An 18,559-nucleotide genomic window follows, 5' to 3' on the forward strand; every position below is an offset into this window, starting at 1 on the left:
TCCCAAGAACTCATCCAACCTCTCCGCCCCTCCCAGAGGGTCATCCATTAATTTTCCCATTTCCCTCTTAAAAGCTCTCACATCTCCCGTGTTAATCGGTACGTTTATGTATCCGATAACTCCTGGAGCAGTGGGTACTTCCCTTAGAGGGTGGAGGTTGGGTCTATTATCCTCATCCTCATTGGTGTTATCACTCCTCGTTTTCCGCCGGGTTCTACTGGCGGGAGGAGATGTGGATCCCCCAGTGTGAAGTGTGTGGCTAAAGTCACCTGTGTGTTGTGTGGGGAGGGGGGATGGGAAAGTCCTGGTGCATCCGAAACTGCTGGCACCAAAGGCTGTGTATTAAATGGTGATGCCAATGCCCGTGTGGGTTATGATGGGGGGGCTGCTGAAGCGGGTATGGGGGCCTGTGCTTGAGGAGGAGGGACCTGATATGGTGGCGGGAGATCCTCTAGAGCTGAAATCCCATGCATTGCTAGGACTTACCTTGTTGCCAGAGGTCTTAACCGGGAATAGCCTTGTACTGGCATATTCCCATAACCTGGCATATTCCATTTCCTCACTGTCTGGCCCGTTTTCCCCGTACAGATAGTCAAATAGAGCTTGGCACATTCTTGTATCAAAAGTGCCGTGCATGGGCCAAAACATGCACTTCCCGATTTCCAGGCCCCCCATACTTCTACACAATAATAGATCATTTTCTCCTTTAATTTCCCCTGCCTTGCGGGACACTCCTCCAATGTTCCAACATCCATCCCAGGGGACTTTCCCTCGGGATTTCAGGCACCCCATCCCTCTTTCCCTTGTTCGACTCCCCTGATTTCTCTGGGGTTTTTCCCTGAATCTTACTTTTCTTTTGACCCATTTTTAGAATTTCCTTACCTTACCTCTGTGTCGATCCCCGAAAATGACTCCAAAACCAACCGGCCATCACTGCGCATGTGGCTTGGTCTTCTCCCGACCGAGTCTTATCAGCCTACTAGCCGCACAGTGAACTGATCTGTGAGTTTTTGGCTGATAAAAATGAGCTCTCTTACCTCTTTTTCTTCTGGACTCCCATGTCCTAGGTCGAAGGGGTTTTCCAGTCCTCGAGTATCCAAGAACGCTCCTTCCTCCTCTGATCCTCCCGTGACCAAACCCCTGAACCCCCTTTGAGTTGCAGGCGTTATTATGTGATGTGAGTTCACCCGATTTCAATCACTTCCCCCGCAACTGACCACTTTTCTCGCGGAAGAGTGGAACTGCGATTTTGGGGTCCGCTCTCGCCCCGTGATGATGTCACGTCTCACACACACATCCGATCACACCCCACTCAACCATGCGATGCTTACGGTCCTTTTCCCTGCATGGATTCTTGGTGCACGTAGATTTTTATGAGTGAAAAAATTAACCACAGCCTCAGAGATTCTGCTCTGAGTTCCCAAGAGCTCTGGGCCCGTTTTTATCCCTTTCTGATTGTGGCTTTCCCTTTGGCTTTTAGTTCGGGGTCTGATGGGTTCCGTGGGTTTCCCGATCCCGTCCAGCCGCTGAAATCAGTGGGGCACCGCCCAGACCAAGGACAGGAAGCCCTTGGATGGCCCAAATCAGATCACGTCAGGCTCACCAAGATTGTTCAGGCAAAAATTGATCCAGCCGAATTAAAAAGAAAAAACCCAATAATTTTTATTATAAGATCAAATTCTATCTGAGCCAGCTACAAAGAAAAGGACAGTGCCAAGCCCAGGATTGGCGCTGGATGAGACACAGGTTCAACCACTCTAGCAGAGGGTCTCTCCCATGCTTCACACCACCCGTCCTGTGTGAGCAGTTTTTATACAATTTATTTTGCTTGAGGCCGGGATTTCGGTGATCAGCCTTTTCTTTCCATTCAAAGTCCCACATATTCATAAAGTCTCTTTTCTCTGCACCAGAGATCTGGGAAGCGATGTGCATCAATGATGGAATTATGGGAACCCGGCATTGAGATGCATCTCTCAGAGATTCCAGCAATTCCAATCTCAGCGGGTACTTGGTGGTACTTCGCTTGTGTGTTCCTAGATTATCTCAAGAAATGGCCCATATCCAAGTGAGCCACTTGCATTAATTTGTAAATGAAGCCTTGTCTACAATGTTTTCGACATACATGAGACAGCCTCCCCCCTTTGCTCTGGCTCGCTTGCTTTGTGTCTATATTTAATCATATAAAAACTGCTATCTATATATCACTCTATAGGCATGAATTATGCCTATTACACATAACAGTGTGCACCATGCTTTCCCAGAATTTTTGCAGTGGACACCGTTGTTCTGTCTTGTTGGGGAAGTACTGTCTGTCCCTGTGCGTCCCCATTGCATCTCAGTGGACACTCAGTGGAGTTTGTCTCCTGTGCAGCCTTAGTTGAGAAGGAGGCTTTCCAAGTCTTGTGGTAGGGAGTGGATCCCACAAGTCCCAGTGTATTCTCTGTGACAGTGTCAGCTTTTTCACCTAGGGAGGTAAAACAGAGGAGGAGGCACCATGTTGTAGTGCTGAGCATTTAGAAATACCTTGATCTGATGGTTGCTTGGACCTTTGTGTGGCAGCAAGTTGGGAGACCTGTGTTGTCTTGTGAGACTGCCACTCTTTGCTCTTGCTTGGGATTTTTCCCGTGATGAGTAATGTTTTGGGTACTACCTGTAAATTGTAGAGTGGAGACAGAAATATATATCCATGCATCTTGATCTATTCATGAACCTTTTTGTTGTTACGCTGCTGGAACTGAAATTCCTCAAGCTGTACAGCCCAGCTGCCATAAGCCTGCAATAAAACACTTTTTGACTGTAATTTGTTAGTTTTAAAGCACCTTTTTTTTTTTTTTTTGCAACAGCTGTGTGAAAGTATCTTACTGCAAATGAAAATTGGGCTGTAGCACTTTTATCTACTGCCTGCTTTCAGGGAAGTGAGGTGCCACGGTGATGGTGTATGGTGTGATGCTGAAGAAGTCTCGGCGCTGCTCCTGTGCTATTTCATGCCTACCTAGAGCTCTGTTTAACAGCTTCCCTTTTATGGTATTGGGGTGAGATTATATCCTTGCTTTTTCCCCTCTCTGAAGCTGCATTGAGACATGCGAGAGCTCCAGGAGGTGGGCAGGGAGATGGGAGTGCCTAAAGGTACAGCAGGGGAAGACAGGCCTGCTCAGGCACACCAAGGGCAAAGCGGGGAGGCTGTCTCATGTATGTTGAAACCTTCCCCCACTTGCACAGGAGACTGTTTGCAGGGGTCTGGCACAGAGGCAGAGCAGTGCTGGGATTCCAGTCTCCACTTTGGAAGGAAAAGGAGTTGCCAAAGGAGTGTGAGGCACTAGCATGTCCGGAGCAGCTGTGGTGCTGTGGTCCCACTTTTAGAGGGAGAGTGAGGTTTGGGAGCTCCCCATATGCCATCCATCACTTGGTGATGATAACAACTGCTGATGCCTTGAAACTGATTCTGCAGGGTCCAGGGAGTTTCCCATTAGTGGTTGGACACTGAGGTTTTCTGCTCTCTCATGCTGGCTCCAAGCTTTCTGTGAAGGCCTGAGTGGTGCTTAGAGTGATTCTCAAGTTCATGACTACTCCTTTTGACATGCAAGTGTCAGCAAGAGTGCTCAGGTGCTTTGCTTTGTAATGTCAGGGTCTTGAGAACTGTGAAAATTTTTGTGATGTCTCAGCCTGCTTTCCTTCTGCCTGTGCTACAGGCTCTTTAAAGGAAGACTCCATGTACTCTGTGCCTGATGGCCTATTTTATTTCTTCAGAGGTACCACTGGTACCAGGCAGTATTACCCTGCTTTCAGTATCTGATTATGGAAGTTGTGGGGATAAGCAGAGAAAAAAAAAAAAAAAAAGAGTATAATGCCAAAAGCCTTTCTAGCTGGGCTGTGTGCAGTAGTCCAGAGCAGTGCTAATGATCATGTTAAAGTCTGGTACCAGTCATCTGGGCTTGAGCCTTCTTGCTGGATTTATTGAGGAGTGGAAAAGCTGGCAGGTGACCACTTGTTCTGCACGATTCCTTGCAGTTGTAGCTGGCTTTGTGCACTCCCACATAACATGATCAGACTTGGGCAAAGAGGAGAAGTATTGACCTCCTAACCTCATGCGTGTCCCAGGTGCCTCCTCTGTTTTTATACTTGCAGTAGATGGAAAGCAGCACTTCTGGTCCTTCCTCCTTGCCGCCTGACCACTACTTCCAGTTCATTTCTCACCACAGTGGCATGCCCCTTCCATTTTCCCCTTCTGACTAATGTTGGGGGAGAACTCTTTCTCATTTTCCCTCTTGTTTTACTTTGTATATTCATTCTTCTGTATTCTTCTCAGGTCTATGTTAGATTTTTATTCACCTGTTGCCCTGTATCTTTGGTACCCCCTGATGCTCTTCATGGTTCTTAACCCTTCTTCCTATGGTCTTTAGGAGAGTTTTTGTGCTCTGTAATTCAGATGTGCATTCCAGGACTGTCCTGTAGGATTTGGAGTTGTAGGATGGTGTTGCCAGGGTCTGAAGTATCCTTCAGACTCTTGATCTGCTGCAGAACAATCTGAAGAGCCCTTTGGAATATATTTGGTTTGTACACTGCTCTTGGGCACGTGGTGCAGTTCTTGGGGCTGTCCCATGCAGCTCCAGGAGTTGGACTTCAATGAGCTCAGGATATTCTATATTCTGTAGTCATGCAGGTGAAGTGGACTGGTGGTAGCACTTTGCTGAAGTGCTGCCTGATCTGTGGCCTGGTTTTGTTGTAAAGAGCTGCTGGAAAATGTTGTCTGGGATGAGTCATTGCAGAGCAGTCTTTAAGATTAGCCTTTCTGACCCCAAGTCTTTAGTGCCAGAAATTTATAGGCAATGTGCTTCCAGTAAATTCCTCCAAGCAGCCTGTTCTGCTTTTGGCAGGCTTCTTAGATCAGCACACATGCACAGTTAGCCCCAGTGCTGAGGTTAGAGTTATCTGCTGGCTCAAGACTGACCAGATGTTTGAGTGCATCTGGAAGCCTGTTCTCTAACTTAGGCATGTAAAGGCTACCTCTTCCTGTCTTGTGCAGACAGACACCGCTTGTATCCATTGTTCCAGTAAGTACTGTGGCACCAATGGGGTGCTGTGGGTGATGAAGGCTGTGCCTGCTGCTGGTGTAAAGTGAGTTGAAAGGATTCAAGCAGGATCCATGTTGTCCCATCCGCTCTTCTGTCCCGTGGGAACACCACAAACCTGTATTGAGGTATCTCAGGTAATGCTGTGAGGTGTATTTTCCAGCAGAACAAATTTAAATCTGATTCTGACTTTGTGATGGCTGTGGGTTTTGAGAGCTTTTAAAAGCTAATTTAAAAGGAGATGTTTTTTTTTTTTTATTCCTCTGTGTTAACAAGTAGATACCCTGAAACCACAGGCCAAGTTTGGCCTGCAGAGAAATTTTTTTTGCACTCTCTTCTCTGCTACTCAAAAAAAGAGTACTGGGCCGTGAGGGGTCTTTACTGAGTGTCTGTCTGCCATGTGCAAAACTTTATTTCTGCCTGTTCCAGCAAGTCTGCCTGCCAGCTATGTTTTGTATTACTCTTTTTTTTTTTTTTTTTTTTTTTGGTGTCTTGCTGTTGTGTTATAATCCCAGCTGTCAACTGCACTCATTAAATTCCTGTTCCATGCAAGAGAGGTTGCAAGGGAACACTGGAAGGGTGAATTGTTGGGTTCAGATAATGACAACTTAATAGATAAAGCAAAAGTCATGCACACAAGAAAAGCAAAATGAGGAATTAATGCACCACTTCCCAGGGCAGGCAGATGTTCAGCCATCCCCAGGAAAGCAGGCTCCATCACATGTAGCAGTGATTTGAGAAGACAAAACCTACTGACATCATTCTGAATGTCCTCTCTCCTCTCCCCCCACCCTCCCTGGCTTTTTGTGCAGAGCATGATGCCATATGGTATGGAATATTGCTTTAGTCAGTTAGGGTCAGCTCTCCTGTGTGTCATCCCCTCCCAATATCTTGTGCACCCTCAGCATGCGTGCTCACAGTCATACGACATGGAGAAAAGGCCTTGGCTCTGTGCAAGCACTGCTCAGCAATAACAAAAACATCTCTATAATACCAGCACCGTTTTCAGCACTAATCAAAAACTCAGCCCCATACCAGCCACTGAGAAGACAATGAACTCCACCCCAACCAAAACCAGTATAGTCAAGTGGGAAGTTCACCCATGATGCTGTACCATCTTCTGACTAAGTGGCACAGCAGTTTCTTTGATGAAAGGTGCCTTGCTGTGCTGAAGTGAGAGGTGAAAGTGATAGAAATCCTGCTGTCTTGCTTTGCTTCAGCAAGTGGTGCCAATTTTTGACTTGATGAAAGGCAGAAGTTGGGTAAGTATTGTGCCTGAATCATGGTGTGCTAGGGTAGTGCCCTGCTTCTGCTTTTGGTAGATACCCAGATGATGTATCAGGTAATACTACTGTTGAGAAGATGCAGTGTTATCTTTCAGGAGGAGAAAGCCCAAGCCAATGTTCTTATGTTTTTATTTCATGAAAATGGAATTTTTACCTCAGGGGGTAACAATGGTCAAAGAGGACTTTATGTGAGTAAAGTCACTTTAGGAAAAGTCCATGCTGGCAAGCTGCTGAACCAGGTGACCTGCTGTTTTGTTTAAGCCCTCTGCTGCAGTGGCCTAGTGTAAATGTGTGTACTTACTCAGCTGTGTCTCCCTCTCTCCCAGCAAAATGAGCTGAACTCCTTCCTCTGGACAATCAAGAGAGATCCCCCATCTTATTTCTTTGGCACCATCCATGTCCCATACACGCGTGTCTGGGATTTTATCCCAGAGAACTCCAAGAAAGCCTTCCAGCAGAGCCACATCGTGTACTTTGAGCTGGATCTCACTGACCCCTACACCATCTCAGCTCTCACCAGCTGCCAACTCCTGCCAAAGGGGAAGAATCTCCAAGATGTGCTGCCCCGAGACATCTACCGCCGGCTGAAGCGGCACCTGGAGTATGTCAAGCTCATGATGCCATCCTGGATGACCCCAGACCAACGGGGCAAAGGGCTGTATGCAGACTATCTCTTCAATGCCATTGCTGGCAACTGGGAGCAGAAGAGGCCAGTCTGGGTGATGCTGATGGTGAACTCCCTGACAGAGGTAGACATCAAGTCACGAGGCGTCCCCGTCCTGGATCTGTTCCTGGCCCAGGAAGCAGAGCGGCTGAAGAAGCAAACAGGTGCTGTGGAGAAAGTGGAAGAGCAGTGCCACCCGCTCAATGGGCTGAACGTCTCCCAGGTGAGGTGGAGTGGTGTCTAGGGTGCCAGGCTAGCTGCTGAGCTGGATATCGCAGCAGAAACAGCATGGGCTGGGGTGCGGGGTAAGTGCTTTCCACCCAGAGACTTGTGTCTGCTCCCTGCACCCTGTGCCTTTGCCTGCATCCTTAGGAGAATTTGCTAGCACAGGATCAGGCCAGAGCTGAATTCACCCAGGCCTGGCCTGGGAAGACCCCTATTTTCTTCCTTGGGCAGCCTTGGGCATGTTCTACCCTCAGAGACACCAGACCTTTGGATGTGTGCTCTCTAACTCTGACTGAGCTGCCCTGCAGGAGCTCAGGACAGGCTGGGGCTCAGTCTCCAAACTTGTTTTTGTAATAGCAAGTTAAAAAGAAAGAAGTGATTGCTTGGGGAAAGCAGGGGTGCTGTGAGTAGTGCTGAGAAGTAATTGCTGGTTGGAAGGTATCACAGTGAATATCTGATGCCCTCAGAAATAGGGTCCCATCATCCACAATGGGAAAAGTATTTTTTGTTTGTTGGGGTTTACTTTTCTTTTCCCTTCCTTTGTTACCAGGTGAGGGTCAGCACAGGACAGCTTTCTTCAGGGAGCTTCACAGACTAGTATAGTCTCTGGTGCAAATGCCTTTGTGTTTGCAAACCTGTTGGACTTCAGCACTGTTTATGCAGCAGAATGACCTCTATGTTGTGCGTGTGTTGGATGAGGTGCTTCTCTTTGAACAAAATACACCAGGCAGTAGTGTCTGTTGTTGTCTCTGCCCAGTGGGATCACAGGCATAATGTTGCTCTCTGACATGGGGTACCTTTGCAGCAGGGTGGTGCTAGTTTGGGGAGTGGAAGTGGCATTTGCTTAGGAATAATCAAGACTTGCATTTTGCAGTATGCCCTAGTAGCACAAGACAGGAGGACCTTTAGTCATAGGGCTGGGGAGTTTTGACTGATGCCTGACCTTCTCCCCTGTCCTGTCACTGATGCATGGTTTGGAAGGGAAAGAGCAGAAGGCAAATGAAGCACAGCAAGGGCAGGGACAGCAGCCCAGGACAAATGTGTGAAGTGCTGCTACCCTGGACAACATTGGTGTGGGGACTATGGTACAGGGAATAGCACTACAGCCCAGGCTGCATCACTTGAGCAGTCCTTTACTACAGGCAACTACTTCTGCACTTCTTTTTTCCATTGTTTGGATCTGGGCAACCTCATTTGCATCTCCAGTCTTTTGCTTAACACAGTGCTTTGAATCCTTATGCTGTTGTTTGCTCACAGCTTACCTGGGAATAGGCTGGGAAGTCCCTTCTTTTCCAGCTCTTACCTGGTTGAGGATTTATAAGCATTATTGCCCATGTTTTTCTTTTGCTGGCATTGCCCCTATAGTTTATCATGATGGAAGTGGAGGTGTGGGCATTTTTCTCCACTGCCTTGTAAGAAAGTGGTAGGGAGACTGAGATATGTTGACTGCAAATCATATCCCTACTAAGCTCATGTAAATGTTGACTCTTAGGCCTTCACAGCTTTCTTCAAAGAGCAACTGGTTTTGTGCTGTTTAGCAGATGGGATAAATGCCAAGTGATCCAAGAAGCTGCATGTGTAAGAGACACAGAGCTGCAACATCCAGAATTGCCCAGCCTTCTGAGAAGGCCAGAGAGACAAAAACTGCAGGAGAATCTAGCCTCTAGTTGGGAAAATCATATCCCTTGGTTGCCCCATGGTGAGTGGAGGTGTGCATTTGCATCACAAAGGCTGCAGCTCCTTCCCTGCCTGCTCACTTCCCAGGGAAGGAGCACAATGTCCCTTGAGGGAGCAGGTCTGGAGCAGCTATTGCACTGCAAATTCATACCTCCACTACTGCCCACTACTAAATTTCCAATACAGGCAGCTCAAGGAAAAGGAAAACCAGAGGCAGATGATTTTTAGAGGCAATTGCTTCTAAGCCAATTTCACAGCTGTTTCAGAAACTGACTTGTGAACGCTCATAGTTGGCAATTGTGTCAGTCTTTGATTTCAGAGCTTTCTTGTCAGTTTGTTCAGGCAGTAGAGTTAATTATGTGTTTAATAGAAACTAAACGAAGAGTTTGAAGTAGGATCTTTGGAAAATATTTTCTTTAGTGTGCTGCTGTTTGAAAACACCCAGTATTGGGCCACTTCTGTGCAAACACACAAGCATGACTTAGAAACTTCTGTTGGGGAATGTGGAACAAAACCCTTAAGGAATAGTCTAACACTGTACAAGAAATATCATAGAATCAGAATGGCCAGAGTTGGAAGGGACCTCAAAGATCACTTAGTTCATTCCCTCCGCCATGGACAGGGACACCTTTCACTAAGACCACTTGCTCAGAGCCCCATCCAACCTGGCCTCAAACACTTCCAGAGATGGGGCATCCACAGCTTCTCTGGGCAATATGTGCCAGGGCTTTACCATTCTCACAGTAAAGAATTTCTTCCTAATACCTAATCTAAACCCACTGTCTTTCACTCTGAAGCCATTCCCCCTTGTCCCTTGTAAAAAAAGTCTTTCTTGTAGGCTTCCTTCCCATACTGGAAGGTGCATCATAGGTCACCGCAAAGCCTTCTCTTTTACAGGCTGAACAATCCTGGTTGTCTCAGCCTTCTTCTATAGGAGACGTGCTCCTTTCTTTTAATCCATCTTGGTAGCCTTCTCTGGACCGACTCAAACACATCCATTGTTCTGAGACCCCAGAACTAGACACAGGGCTCCAGGTGGGCTCTCATCAAAGCAGAGCAGAGCAGAGGGGCAGAATCCCCTTCCTCCCCTGCTGCCCACGCTGCTTTGGATGCAGCCCAGGACACGTTTGGCTTTCTGGGCTGGGAGTGCCCATGGCTGGGTCATGTCCAGCCTCTCACCCACCAGCATCCCCAAGTCCTTCTCACAGGGCTACTCTCCATCTGTTCATCCCCAGCCTGTGCTGCTGCTGGGGGTTGTCCTGACCCAGTTGCAGCATCTGGCACTTAGTCTTGTTAAACTGCAAGAGATTCCCATAGACCCACTTGTTAAGCTTGTCCAGGTCCCTCTGGATGTCATCTAGGGAGATGCTTTTTTTCCTACAGCAGAATCACAGATAAATTATTTACTAAGCAGAGAAGCAAGGTCAGTGTTTTCAGTTTGTTTCTACATAGGGTTTGCTTTTTATTTCACATCCAAAATTATTCTTCCTGCTGGTAAGGCAGACTCCCAGGCCACTTCCAAACCATACATTGTTACTAGCTAGGTCCCTGTTTTGATGCATTCTATTGAAAAACTTCTTGTTGGTGTATGTTATTACAGGTGAAGGTCTGGAACAGTTTATTGTTGTCTCCCTGGGCACAGTGCTCAATAACTGCAAAGTACTGACAAACCCAAATTAGCAACTTCCTTCTCCTTGTGAAGAGAGACCAGTAAAAAATGGGAAAAAAAAAAAACAAACACCAAAAAAAACCCCCACATACAACAGCAAACAGTGCCTGCTAGGGGGCTCTTTTTCTTTGGCTTTTGTACCAAGGACTTTTGGTTTATGACTCTCTTATTTTACCTGCCAAATATCTCTGTTCGTGCTCAGCTCAGGCTGCCTGCCCACATTGCCAAATCATAAAAAGTATAATTTCTGTGCAGTACACAATGATGTGTTAAATCTGTTAATATCTTTTAAAAGTAAGGAAAGATTAGTTTGTCTCTGTGCCAGGGCCGTGGTGTTTATTTTTCTTCTTTCATGCTGTTTCCATCCTAGCTTGTCTTACAGACTTGTTCTCCCACTCCACCTTCTTTGCTGGGTAGTGCCTCTCTAGTTGCAATACCCAGCATAGGTCTCATTCCTAGCTGCATCTGGGCTTTGTAGCTATGTATAATCTGACACTGCTGACTTCCAGCATGGAGTCAGTCCCTCCCAACTCTTCCTTTCTAGTTATGCCTGTGCTTACATGTTTTCTGTATTGGGGGCATTAGTGCTCCAGCCCAAAACAGCTTTGCTGTTGGCTTCAGTAGTGTCATGAACATCAGTTTAGTACTGGCTCAGAAGATGAGCAAGTGTTGGCCCTTGTACTGTGCCAGACACTTGCTTTGGTACACTAAGGTGGTATCCAGGGTGTATTCTTCACAAACTGGTCTCCGCTTGAACACAAGAAGTTTAGACTTATGTCTACCCTTTGTGTGGACCCATGGTTAAGTGTGTAAACCCCGTCCAGGCATCACTACTTCCTAGCCACGACCATGGCCAGTTTGGCTTCTTCAATACGGGGATACTTGGTAGAAGATTCTTTTACCTGCTCTTGCTTTGAGAATTTTTTCCCCACATGACTTTCCTGTGGTCATACCTTGTCACTGCATTCTTCCTACCTGAGCATCTGAATACATTGCTGCATATTCAGACGCAGTCTTCAGAGCTGCTTGGGATGCAACTGGAAGCCACTAAGGGCTGACTGCTCATGATATCCTGGCTCCTGTCGCCACTGTTCTGTCTGCAGGTGTCCAAGACTGAGCACCAAGATGTTTCCTGTTACCATCCGAGTAGCAGTTGCATCTGGACAGTTTTCCTTATCTCCAGTTAATGGGCCCATCAATGTCTTGCCACATGACTCAGAGATAACACTCTCCAGGAGCCAGTTCTGTTTAACAGGTGATTAAGAACACACCTTGTGACTCAAAATAACATCAGCCCATTGTGAGATGCTTCTCCCAGGGAGAGAAGCTAGGTATTCCCACCTGGATAAATCCAGGGATTTCTAGACAGAAAAGCAGCCTCTCCACAGGTTTCTGAGAAGACACAGCAACCACACCTGCCACTCCAATTTGGACTGCTACCAGCACGCTGGCCAAAGGGGTGTCAGGTTGTATTCTGATTTTGTCAGTGGTCTTCCTTTTGTATCATTGCATGTATTTTTGTCTTCTTTTTTTCTTTTCCCAGTAAATTGTATTTCTGACTTGGAGTCTCTCGCTGGTTTTGCTTTCAAACCAGAACATATTTTTGGCGCCCAGTGTGGGGCAAGAAGGTACTGAGAGAAGTCAGAATTACAATTTTGTATTGTAGAGGGTACCTATTCATTATGATGCTTAACATGTTTTTTTGGGTCTTATACCTAGCTCTCTATATTTTCCCGAACGTGGGGAATTATCTGGGTTAACATGAGTTGTAATGCTCATGTGTAAACCAGGGTATGGTATGAGAATTGCTTTATTGATCTATTATGTCTATTGCATTATAACCTCTGAGGCAATGAACATGATTTGGAATATGTACTCAATTCTGTTTGCTTGTCCTAATCTAGGCTGCTACGTCTGGGGCCTCAGCAACCACACCCAGCCCCTGGGGGGAGGGGTAAAGATTGATTTTTTCCAACCTTTCAGGCTTGACACAGCAGTTTTTGAAAATGTTAAGTTCCCTCTGGATGCCAAGGACAGCATAATGTTGTTGTTAGTTCTACTTTGTCTTCTCTGCACAGTCTGCAACATGCTTAGAAACAAAACACTACATAGTGTGATGCAGCAAAACATACATAGTGTGATGCAGCATCTTCTTAAGGAAGAAGAAACAAGGAGCAAAGCAGCAGTGTCCATGTCCGTACAAAGTGCCACAACAGCATCCATGTCGACGCAGACTGTCACAGAGGAGGAAGGAAGCAAAAGCAAAACAACAGCGTCCGTCTACGCAGACTGTCATGGAGGAGGAAACCAAAAGCAAAGCAAGGGTGTCTATGTCTACACAGACCAACACAGAGGAGGAAGGGACCGAAAGCGCCATTAGCATCTCCACACAAACCATCACCAAACCAGAGCAGCCTGAACCAATAGTAGTTGCCCCCGTTCAGAAGAAGAAATCAAGGAGCAAATCAGTCCGCATAGTGACTGATGAGGACGCTGCAGGACCTTCGCACCCAGCAGAAGAAACAGAACCAGAGATCATCACTCGCTCTCTATCCCTGGGTGAGCTGCATGACCTGCGGAGGGAATTCACCCGCCAGACAAATGAGTCCATCCTGACCTGGCTGCTCTGCATCTGGGATGCTGCAGCCAATGACACCATTCTGGATGGAAGTGAGGCCAGACAACTGGGATCACTGTCCCGGGATGTGGTCATTGACCAGGGGATCGGGAGAACCCAAGAAACTCTCAGCCTCTGGCGGCGACTGGTTGCAAGTGTGAGGGACAGACAGATACCTTTGTAAAGAAGACCTCCAGGTGCACCAAGGAAAATGGAACACCATGGAACAAGGTATCCGATGCCTGAGGGAATTGGCTGTGTTGGAAATAATTTTCTCAGAAGACGAGAGATTTCCTAAGAGTCCAGACTGTGTCGAGTGCACATCGCAAATGTGGTTGAGATTTGCACGGCTCGGACCAGAGATGTACTCCCGTTACCTGGCAACACTGCAGTGGAGGGAAGGCGAAGACAGGGTAGGCGTCTTAGCTAATAAATTAAGAATTTACGAGGATACTGTCACCGCCCCATTTCGTACCCATGTCTCGTCTGTGGAAACAAGGTTGGCTGAGCAAGTCCGGGACTTGATTGAAGAGAGTCATCAGAAACTAAAAAAGGAACTTAAGGAAGAAGTCTACCATATTTCACCAGAACCAACAAGAGTCTCTGCCATTAGAAGCCGGCGTTCCCAAGCCAAGGAGAAAGGATACACTCCACGAGGAAACCTCTGGTGTTTTCTTCAGGAGCATGGAGAAGACATGAAGAAGTGGGATGGAAAACCCACCTGTTCTTTAGCAGCCCGAGTACGTGAACTAAAAAGAACACCTAACACAAAAAGCTCATCTAGAGTCAATGCTGCTCCAGTCTCTCACACACAGAATTCCAGACAATATAGGAATGATGATATAACTGATCCTCTTGAAGGAACCTCAAGAACCTATTTACAGGAAGAGAGCAACGTGTACCATGACCAGGAATAGAGGGGCCCTGCCTCTAGCCAGGTAGAGGACAGGGACAATCGGATCTATTGGACGTGTAGATTCGATGGCCTGGCACGTCTGGACCACAAAAATATACAGCTTTGGTTGACACCGGTGCCCAATGTACCCTGATGCCATCAAGATATGTAGGAGCAGAATCCATTTCTATTTCTGGGGTAACAGGAGGATCCCAGCAGCTTACTGTACTGGAGGCTGAAGTGAGTTTAACTGGGAATGGGTGGCAGAAACACCCCATCGTGACTGGCCCAGAGCCTCCATGCATCCTTGGCATAGACTATCTTAGAAATGGATATTTCAAAGACCCAAAAGGACATCGCTGGGCTTTCGGAATAGCTGCTGTAGAGGCAGAAGACATCAGAAAGCTGAATACTTTACCCGGTCTCTCAGATGACCCCTCTGCTGTGGGACTGCTGAAAGTTGAAGAACTTTGTTGAAAGTTGAAGTACCAATTGCCACAGCAACAGTACACCGTCGGCAATATCGTACCAGCAGAGACTCTGTGATCCCCATCCATGAGATGATTTGTAAACTCGAGAGCCAAGGGGTGGTCAGCAAGGCCCATTCACCTTTCAACAGCCCTATATGGCCAGTGCGCAAGTCCAGTGGGGAATGGAGACTGACGGTGGACGACCGTGGCCTGAATGAGGTCACACCACCACTGAGCGCTGCCGTGCCAGACATGTTGGAGCTTCAGTATGAGCTGGAGTCCAAGGCCGCAAAGTGGTATGCGACCATTGATATTGCGAACGCCTTCTTCTCCATTCCTTTGGCAGCAGAATGCAGACCTCAGTTTGCCTTCACCTGGAAGGGAGTGCAGTACACCTGGAACCGACTGCCCCAGGGGTGGAAGCACAGTCCCACCATCTGCCGTGGACTGATCCAGGCTGCACTGGAAAAGAATGAGGCTCCTGAACATCTACAGTATATTGATGACATCATTGTGTGGGGGAACACAGCAGGGGAAGTCTTCAAAAAAGGAGAAAAAATTATCCGGATTCTGCTGAAAGCTGGTTTTGCCATTAAGCGAAGCAAGGTTAAAGGACCAGCTTGAGAAATTCAGTTTCTAGGAGTCAAGTGGCAAGATGGATGGCGTCAGATCCCGACAGAAGTAATCGACAAGATCACCGCTATGTCTCCACCTACAAGAAGAAGGAGACACAAGCTTTCCTAGGTGCCATAGGCTTTTGGAGGATGCACATTCCCGAGTATAGCCAGATTGTGAGCCCTCTCTACCTGGTCACCCGCAAGAAGAATGATTTCCACTGGGGCCCTGAGCAGCAACAAGCTTTCACCCAGATCAAGCAGGAAATAACTGATGCGGTAGCCCTTGGCCCAGTCAGGACAGGACCAGAGGTAAAGAATGTGCTCTACTCTGCAGCCGGGAACAATGGTTTGTCCTGGAGCCTTTGGCAGAAAGTGCCTGAGGAGACTCGGGGTCGACCACTGGGATTCTGGAGCCAAAGCTAAAAAGGCTCTGAAGCAAACTACACTCCCACAGAGAAGGAAATCTTGGCTGCCTATGAAGGAGTTCAAGCTGCCTCAGAAGTAATTGGCACCGAAACGCAGCTGCTTCTGGCACCCCGGCTGCCAGTGCTGGGGTGGATGTTTAAAGGAAAGATTCCTTCCACACATCATGCCACAGACACCACATGGAGTAAATGGATTGCCCTCATCACTCAGCGTGCCCATATTGGAAATCCAAATTGCCCTGGGATTCTGGAAATTATAACAAACTGGCCTGAGGGGGAGACTTTTGGATTGTCTTCTGAAGAAGAAGAGCAAGTGGCACGTGCCGAGAAGGCCCCACCGTACAATGAGCTACCGGAAACTGAAAGACAATATGCCCTTTTTACGGATGGTTCCTGCCGAATCATAGGCACTAGTCGGAAACGGAAAGCTGCAGTGTGGAGCCCCACACGACAAGTGGCACAAGCTACTGAGGGACAAGGTGGATCGAGTCAGCTTGCAGAGCTTAAAGCTGTCCAGCTGGCTTTGGATATTGCTAAGTGAGAGAAGTGGCTGAGGCTCTATCTCTACACCGACTCATGGATGGTAGCTAATGCTCTGTGGGATGGCTGAGTCACTGGAAAAAGGCCAACTGGCAGCGCAGAGGGAAACCCATCTGGGCCGCCGAGATCTGGCAGGACATTGCCACCCGAGTAGAGAAGCTGACCGTGAAGATCCGACATGTGGATGCACACATGCCCAAGAGTCGGGCTACTGAAGAGCATCACAACAACGAACAAGTAGACCGAGCTGCCAAGGTGAAAATATCACAAGTAGACCTAGATTGGCAGCATAAGGGAGAATTATTCCTAGCTCGTTGGGCCCATGATGCTTCTGGTCATCAGGGGAGAGACGCAACATACCGATGGGCCCGTGACCAAGGGGTGGACCTTACTATGGACAACATCTCACAGGTCATGCACGACTGCGAGACCTGTGCTGCAATCAAACAGGCCAAGCGGATGAAGCCTCTGTGGTACGGTGGGCGATGGCTAAAATACAGGTATGGGGAAGCCTGGCAAATTGACTATATCATGCTTTCCCAAACCCGCCAAGGCAAGCGCTATGTACTGACCATGGTGGAAGCAACCACAGGATGGTTGGAAACCTACCCTGTGCCTCATGCCACTGCCCGGAACACCATCTTAGGCCTAGAAAAGCAGGTCTTGTGAAGATACAGCACCCCTGAGAGAATTGAGTCAGACAATGGGACCCATTTCAAGAACAGCCTTATCAACACCTGGGCCAGAGAACATGGCATTGAGTGGATATATCATATCCCCTATCATGCACCAGCTGCCGGGAAAGTTGAACGATGCAATGGACTGCTTAAGACCACCCTGAAGGCACTCGGTGGGGGAAACTTCAGGAATTGGGAATTGAACTTAGCAAAAGCTACCTGGATGGTCAACACCCGAGGGTCCATCAATCGAGCTGGTCCTGCCCAATCTGAACCCTTGCACACGGTGGATGGAGATAAAGTCCCTGTGGTACATATGAAAGGTATTTTAGGAAAGACTGTTTGGATTAATCCCACCCCAGGCAAAGAAAAACCCATCCGTGGGATTGTTTTTGCTCGAGGACCCGGTTATACTTGGTGGGTAATGCAGAAGGATGGGGAAACCCGTTGTGTACCACAACTAAACTTAGTCTTAAGTGAGGACTATGTATAAGGTTTCATCATGATGCAGATGGAAATAGGAAAAGGGATGGATAATGTCCAAGACTGAGCACCAAGATGTTTCCTATTACCATCCGAATAGCAGTTGCATCTGGACAGTTTTCCTTATCTCCTGTTAATGGGCCCATCAATGTCTTGCCACATGACTCAGAGATAACACTCTCCAGGAGCCAGTTCTGTTTAACAGGTGATTAAGAACACACCTTGTGACTCAAAATAACATCAGCCCATTGTGAGATGCTTCTCCCAGGGAGAGAAGCTAGGCATTCCCACCTGGATAAATCCAGGGATTTCTAGACAGAAAAGCAGCCTCTCCACAGGTTTCTGAGAAGACACAGCAACCACACCTGCCACTCCAATTTGGACTGCTACCAGCACGCTAGCCAAAGGGGTGTCAGGTTGTATTCTGATTTTGTCAGTGGTCTTCCTTTTGTATCATTGCATGTATTTTTGTCTTCTTTTTTCTTTTCCCAATAAATTGTATTTCTGACTTGGAGTCTCTCACTGGTTTTGCTTTCAAACCAGAACAGCAGGGCAACAATTGACCCTTGATGTCACCCGCCTGCGGGGACACCAACTATCGTCAGCGATGAAAGAGGGAGGAATGACTGAGGGTTGATTAAAGTTCATTTATTAGAGCATCAGACATAATTGCATTTAGGAAGGTCAGCCTCAGAACACAACATAATGCAGAAGACATTCCAGTATATACTCTTGGATACAGCGCTTCCATGTCCTATCCAACCAATCGACTACCTTATGGAAACATAGCTTACCAATCACTAACAAGGTAACCTTATATGATACTATGATACTACTTTATTAACATAACAATCCTACAGTCCTCTAGGCGAAACCCCTTAACAAGTTACTTAAGTAAAGCACTTTAGCTTAGCTTATTCAACTGTATATTTACTTAACATATAATATTATGTCATGCCTGAACTGGCAGGCTCTTTATCTCAACAACAGCATCCATCTTGATGGTACCCCAACAACTCTTCATAACAGGTCTAGACAATCTCTCTCTTCAGTACTTTGCATTCCATGATCTTAGGTTGATATCTTCTATATAGTCAGCCAAGGCCAACTCTCTGTCAGTCCCTGCCAGTCCAACTCCCACATCTCCCCCTTTCTGTTGGGCAATAAACATTCCTTACAAAAGTTTTTTTGCAAAATCTTCTGTAAACAACTCACTAAACATGGCAATAACATCAACATAACAAC

General features: G+C 47.2%; 1 protein-coding gene across 5 annotated transcripts in view; it reads left to right on the plus strand.

The window, feature by feature from the left end:
• Positions 1 to 18,559, plus strand: part of TRABD2A (TraB domain containing 2A) — a 93,441-nt gene that overhangs the window by 11,238 nt on the left and 63,644 nt on the right. For all 5 annotated transcript variants that reach the window (XM_054003536.1, XM_054003540.1, XM_054003537.1 and 2 more), the window contains exon 2: positions 6,682 to 7,242. In XM_054003536.1, the coding sequence (XP_053859511.1) occupies positions 6,682 to 7,242 (561 nt within the window). The remainder of the gene's footprint in view (positions 1 to 6,681; positions 7,243 to 18,559) is intronic.

This window comes from Vidua macroura, chromosome Z, assembly GCF_024509145.1.
Source record: "Vidua macroura isolate BioBank_ID:100142 chromosome Z, ASM2450914v1, whole genome shotgun sequence".
NCBI lineage: Eukaryota > Metazoa > Chordata > Aves > Passeriformes > Viduidae > Vidua > Vidua macroura.